The following is a 6,804-nucleotide window of genomic DNA, read 5'->3' as shown; positions in this document are numbered from 1 at the left end:
TCCGTCGGTGTGTTTCTCTCCTTCGGTGTGTTTCTCTCCGCCTGTGTGTTTCTCTCCGCCTGTGTGTTCTCTCCGCCTGTGTGTTCTCTCCGCCTGTGTGTTTCTCTCCGCCTGTGTGTTTCTCTCCGTCGGTGTGTTTCTCTCGTCGGTGTGTTCTTTCTCCGCCTGTGTGTTTCTCTCCGCCTGTGTGTTTCTCTCCGTCTGTTGTTTCTCTCCGTCTGTGTGTTTCTCTCCGCCTGTGTGTTTCTCTCTGCCTGTGTGTTTCTCTCCGCCTGTGTTTCTCTCCGTCGTGTGTTTCTCTCGCCTGTGTTTCTCTCCGCCTGTGTGTTTCTCTCCGCCTGTGTTTCTCTCCGCCTGTGTGTTTCTCTCCGCCTGTGTGTTTCTCTCCGTCTGTGTGTTTCTCTCGCCTGTGTTTCTCTCCGCCTGTGTGTTTCTCTCCGCCTGTGTGTTTCTCTCCGCCTGTGTGTTTCTCTCCGCCTGTGTTTCTCTCTGCCTGTGTTTCTCTCCGCCTGTGTGTTTCTCTCCGTCTGTGTGTTTCTCTCCGCCTGTGTGTTTCTCTCCGCCTGTGTGTTTCTCTCCGTCTGTGTGTTTCTCTCCGCCTGTGTTCTCTCCGTCGGTGTGTTTCTCTCCGTCTGTGTGTTTCTCTCCGCCTGTGTGTTTCTCTCCGTCGGTGTGTTTCTCTCCGCCTGTGTGTTTCTCTCCGTCTGTGTGTTTCTCTCCGTCGGTGTGTTTCTCCGCCTGTGTGTTTCTCTCCGTCTGTGTGTTTCTCTCCGCCTGTGTGTTTCTCTCCGCCTGTGTGTTTCTCTCCGTCTGTGTGTTTCTCTCGCCTGTGTTTCTCTCCGCCTGTGTGTTTCTCTCCGCCTGTGTGTCACAATAACCAGCTTGCCGTGCTGCTGCCTCTCGTCTACACCAAGGCTCAAGCGCTCAAGAAACTCACAGGGCGAGCAGGGCAGGTGTAGGGTTACCTTTAATCAAACAAAGACAAAGATCCCCCTGTTGGGGCAAGTGCTGTTAGCAAGTAGCCTATGAAGGTCGGTACAGTACACGAGGGGGTGGGTGGCTAGAACCACGCCCGGCCGCCTTTGTCGCCCTAGTGATGATGACACATCACACGGGTACTCATTTAAGGCTGAGTAGACCCAGGAGAGGCCCGGGACTGGTCCAGAAAATCGTCGCTGGTGTTGACCGTGAGCAGGAATCAAACGCTGGTCGCCGGGTTTGTAACTCAGCATGCTAACCACTGTGCCACCGTTCCCCACAATAAACAGACACAAAAACAGAGACACACGCGCTACTCAACACGCACATAACCCTGAACATGCCTTCCTTTTACATTCGATCTTGAGACTTGGTGCTCCTAGCTCACACCTGTAAGCACCAATGGTTTCAGTTTCTGTTTTAGCTGCACCGAGAGCACGGCGTGACGATAGTCGTCCAGCGGCAAGAGCAATCCGAGAACATCCACCAAGGGGGGGAGATCTGCCAGGTGGATTACTCGATGGCCGGATCATGAGAGGTGGTGGTGGCTTGGAGAGGTCTTCATCTCGCAGTGGATTGGTCATGGTTGATGATGATGATGAGTAAATGAAGGCATTGCGTATAACTACGTCGTGAAGGACATGCAATACAGGGAGACGCTGGGGTCCATTGCCGCCGAGTTAGCTTCACGTCCCTATGTAGCTGTGTCCCACTCACCCCTGCCAGCAATGTAATGCTCCTCCACCCGAGTGTGATGGAGCGTTCCACTCAGAGCAGACGGGGCGTGGTGGGGGGAGAATATAAATAGCACCAGTCGTAGCAATTCCCATTTAATCTACAGCACCGAAGTACATACAGCAGCCAACAGCAGCAGGCAAATGGCGCTCACCGATTGGCCACCTGAGGGAACGCCGAACTTCGAGTCGATTCCCTGTCACAATCGCAGCCGCAGCACCGAGCGGGATTCCGCCGAGGCGACCAAATTTCCAGGAGACTCCATGGGGTACCGCGGTGAGCTGGGAGCCTCTCCCAGCACGAGACGACACCCGCCATTCGAGTCGCCAACAAATTCCCAATACGGGACCACAGAGGTCGGGCGCACGTAGGCGGCGCCGGTTCCGCGCTCCTTCCTGCATCTCCGTGGTGCCCCCCCCGCGCCGGAGTGTGAGACCCGCGCGCCGGAGTCACGAACGCAAATTAGACGTCACCGGTAACACCATTCCGTCATAACACTGCCCGCGGACACAATCCTGACCAGGGTGGGGTGGGGGGCATCGAGCCTCCGTCGGCTTGATAAGTAATGGACGAGCACGGACGTGAGATGCCCCCCCCCTGCACCCCCCCCAAAGGCCCCGGCTGGACCGGCGGGGCCCATCGTGGTGGCGCCCCCCTTCCTCCCACCGCACGGCCGCCTCGCCGCCGCCGCTCACACGTTCTTCAAGCAGACCTGGCAGCGGCTGATGCGTGACCGCTGCCCGAACGCGTCCTTGATGGTGCCGGGCCGCGGCGGCGCGAACTGGGAGGCGGCCGCTACGCGCGTCAGCCAGAAGCTTTGCTCGTCCGCAAAGTAGTGGCAGGTGCCACGCGGGCCCTGGCACTCGAGGAAGGCCGACGTGCGGAAGTCCTCAAGGCACGAGCCCGGAGACTCCAGCGGCTGCCCGCCACCTTCCGCCGACGCCATGTGCTGGGGGGATCACGGGGAGAGAGGGGGAGATGAGGAGATGAGGAGACGGGGAGAGGGAACCACTTTCTCAATCAGCCCGACGCGCGTTTTTTTATTGCTTTCCAGCTCTGACTATTATGATGATGATTTTACTTGTTCACCCAGGACAGTCTCGCTGTCCAAACTACCAGCTCCACTGTGTGTGTAGGTTTTGCTAAGGGAGGAAACCCATGCAGAGCAGGGGGAGAGAATACAAACTCCACACAGAAACTCAATGCATTCATCAATAAAACTGAGGTCCGAAAAGTATTAACTGACGTTTTGGGCTATGGCCCTTCTTCAAAGCACATGATCTGCACAGAAAGGCGCCCGTGTCAGGAATCGGACCTCAAACGCTTGCTGCTGGGAGGCATCTGGGTTCGAATGTGACTGCCGCGCCGGCCCCTGCCGCCGGACCGTCCCCAGTCGATTGCACGAACCACAAAAGAGCAGCACGCGATGTCTCGTCCTCCACTCGCTGTGGACGTTAAAGATCCGTGACGTGATTCGCAGAAGCCGGCCAGCCTGTGCCGGAGTCACGGGCTCCAAATTTGCCAAATTCGTGAATCACACCGCAAATGACTCAATTGGGATAAAAGACAAGGCAAATATCCCCCGTATAGCCGACTGTTAGGGCAAGGGCAAGTGCTGGTGAGTGGACAGCCTCGGTCTCCCTAATAGCAATATTTACAGAATGCACCAGGTACTCATGTTACGCTGAGTCGACCTAGGGGAGGCCCAGGACCAGTTCAGATAATCGTCACTGGTTATGGCCGTGAGAGGGAATCGAACTCGGGTTCGTAGCGCAGCGCGCTCACCACTACACCACCGCCCTTCAAGTTGGATCACACGCACACACAGCAGCGATCATCGCCCCCTACTGGCAGATTGATGCTCGCTCACTGCGGGACAGGCGCCGAGTCACCTCGTGCTGCACATGGACATCTGCCACTGGGGGTGCCCTTTCTAATTGGGGTGCAGTGGTGGCGACATGTTCACTACCTCGCCCGGAATACAGGAGGTCGTTGTTTGAATATATGGACGGACGTTGCATGTTGTCCACGTGGTCGCATGGCTTTTTCTCCGGGTCCTCCGGTTTTTCCCTCCACATTTAAAATCAACGTGCGTTTTGAATATTTGGCTGCTATACATTTCCACGTGATAAGCCATTTCATTGATCAATTATTTGTGGCCAGGCCACTTCTGAAAAAGAGCTATACAGCTCAGTGGGCCTCACCTGGTAAAATAAAAATAGTTAATAGTTTTTCATCGTAATGTAAATGATACGAGGCGCATCGTGAGGGGCGTGCAGCGACGATCTTATCCTCCCCGCGTCAAGACGGGGCGGCGGCCGCACCACCGTTTTGTTTACACCGGCGCGTCGCTCCGTCCGTAACGAAGTGGGGGTGGGGGGGATATACTCTCACCCTCGTTATGGCGACTTCGTGCGCACAACAAAATTCCACATAGCCAAGAGGGGCTCGCTGAGAGGAAAAAACCGGACGCGTCGATCAAAGTGTTCTCGCCCGAAACCTAGCTGAGAAAAACCGGCACTGAAAGGAGAGCGGTGTCGCCGATTGACGCAGCGGAGGAGGAATGCGGGCGCAGGTGGGCGAGCGTTGCAGAATCGTTACACATGCGCGTGTTTGGGGTATTTTGGGGGGGGGGTGCAGCGTGGGAGAGGCGGTGGGGAGCCATACCATGAGAAAGGAGTAGCCGATCCAGAGGCTTCGCCACCCTGGCGGGCACCGTGGAATTTCACTGTCTTGGCTGTGCACAGCGATCGCTTGTGTCGGCGCCTCGCACACCGAGCACCTGGGGGCACAGCGCGACCCGTGGTGACCCCCGACTCCATCTCTAACCCTCGCACTGCATCAGCTCCATCTCTTCTCCTGCCTGTGCCGTGCCCGTTTAGCCCCCTCTTCTCCGGCCAAACAGAAGCCACTTGGGCACGCGGTGTCTGGGCATGCGGGCTACGTGACCCAGACAACGAGGCCTCGCTTGCCGGAGGAGCTCACTGATGGGAATGTGTCCAGATCTTTCAAGGATCTGTGAGCTCCGCACGCAATCCAGGCTCGTTAAACCCGGATGGATCGTAGGCAGGCCAACCTGAATGTTTAAAACTGTGGGAGAGAAGACCTGGAGTTTTTTTTGCGTGGAGCATTAGACCAGGTAGCTTCAACACAGCATTACACAGCCGGTGAAAAGATAATGCCGCCAGAAATATTGAGAGAGACACCACCTCTGCCGAACCGGAGCCGGCCATGAGCTCACGGCCCAGGTGCAGCAACTCCTCAGGTGCCTTCTCTGCTTATCGTGAACTCGTCACACATACGTAACACAACAACCACTAAGCGTTGGTGACGTCACCATAGCGCTTGTGCCAGGCCAGGTGCACTTTGAAGCCACGTGAAGTGTTGAAGGCTCACTGCTCGCGGGAGGTCCCGGAACAGACCCAGGTGCCATGGGATGGACTGACTGAGTTGACTGGTAGATGCACCAACTCTGTTCCCCACTGTGCCAACTGTTTGCGCTTTAGCCACCCAGCGCTCCGCTCGGTGTTGTAAGCGTCGCTCCTCTGCCCTCCGTTGTTGCCTCCAACTTCCCAGAGCTGCTTTTGTCCTTTCTCCGCACCGCCGATTTAGCGCGGTTGGCTACATGCGGTGTCAGACTCCAACACACATTCATAGAGCAGCGTCTTTCACCAACCTGGTTGTTAGTTACACAAGACAAAGATCCCCCATATAGCCTTAACAGACTGTTGGGGCAAGTGCTGTTTGTGAGAACCGCCTTTGTCTCCACAGTGGCAATGTTTACACATCGCACCAGGTACTAATTTTAGGCAGAGTCGACCTACGGGAAGCCCAGGATCGGTTCAGATAATCGTCACCGGTGTTGGCTGGGAGCGGGAATCAAACTCGAGTTGCCGGGTTTGTAGCGCAGCCAAGTCGCTCGAGTTGGAACTTGAACCTCGGGTTCCTCAAGCTGTGGGCCGCGCGCGTACCGACTAATGTAGGGGCGGATGTCGTCTCCGGACACGGGCATCATGGGAATGGCGGCGGTGCTGGAGAGCCAGAAGGACTTGTCGTTGCGCGACGCGTAGCTGCACACGGCGTCCACCCGCAGTAGACGAAGGGCATCGTGCTGAAGCGCGGCAGGCACGATCCCGCCAGGCCTGGGGGGGGGGCAGATACGGTGGTGGGGGGGGGGGGCAGTGGCAGAGTGGGAATAGGCAGGCGGGGGGGGTGATGGTGTTCGCGACGGCGATGATGTGTCGGGGCCGATGACGATGACGACGATCGCGGCGATGGCGATGACGGCGACGACGGCGGTGAAGATGGCGATGATCTTAGCGACGGGGCGCCGCCCTCACCCAGGTCCTGCGAGGCGGCCTTCTCATTGCCCTCGATGTAGAGGAGGCTGAAGCCATCCCACAGGCGCGCCATGCCCTGGGGGCATGCAGGCACCTCGATCGATTGGCTGTGCTTGACGAGCAGGAATCCCCCGTCCTCGCGCACCAGCGCAGCATCGCTCACCAGGCCCGGCGCGCCCGCCGCCCCTGGGGAGCCCCGCTCGCCTGTGGTGCAACAACGACGGCACAATCGTGACACTAGAAGGGACTCGTCTATGTGCAGGGGGTCCCCGATACAATACGTCGTATCGATATACGTTGTTTTACACTCGGCTCTCGGGGGGGGGGGTGTAGAGGTACTGTACAACTCACACATGCGCCGCCATTTTCTCAGACCCATCGTGTTCTCTCGTGTGCGTAGCTACGAGTGCTCGTTGTAGATCGGCGTGGAATTTTTAATTGCAAAATATCGTTTCAAACCTTCAACAATGAGTAGCAGGCGTAGTGACAGTGCAGGTGGTGAGCGTAAGAAACAGCGCAGTGATATTAGGCTTGATGTTCAAATGGAAGTGATAAAGCGTAGCAGAAAAGGTGACCGTGCGGTTCATGTACTACTGTGCGTGGTTTCTGCTCGTCGTTATATTCGAAAATCTTCCACCTCGGCTCGCCTCCTCACAAAGGGGCAGCCGTTTGGTTGCCCCCCACCTCCCGAGTAGAGCCACTGGTTTTCTAATTTCCTGCCATAATCAATCTAGAATCGGGGGGGGGGGGT

The 6,804-nt window shown here is 57.0% G+C and overlaps 1 protein-coding gene across 1 annotated transcript; it reads right to left on the bottom strand.

The window, feature by feature from the left end:
• Window positions 1–2,387: 2,387 nt before the first annotated feature.
• LOC133357608 (collagen alpha-2(IV) chain-like) lies at window positions 2,388–6,636 on the bottom strand. The gene is given in 5 exon segments (XM_061575627.1): window positions 2,388–2,662; window positions 4,381–4,495; window positions 5,685–5,799; window positions 5,802–5,855; window positions 6,054–6,636. Coding segments are annotated over 5 exon segments (921 nt in total). The 5' UTR covers window positions 6,433–6,636; the 3' UTR covers window positions 2,388–2,404.
• Window positions 6,637–6,804: the final 168 nt, after the last annotated feature.

This window comes from Lethenteron reissneri, chromosome 58 (genome assembly GCF_015708825.2).
Source record: "Lethenteron reissneri isolate LAM-NWPU_2019-01 chromosome 58, ASM1570882v1, whole genome shotgun sequence".
Taxonomy (NCBI): Eukaryota; Metazoa; Chordata; class Hyperoartia; order Petromyzontiformes; family Petromyzontidae; genus Lethenteron; species Lethenteron reissneri.
This window is presented reverse-complemented; position numbering and strand designations above follow the sequence as displayed.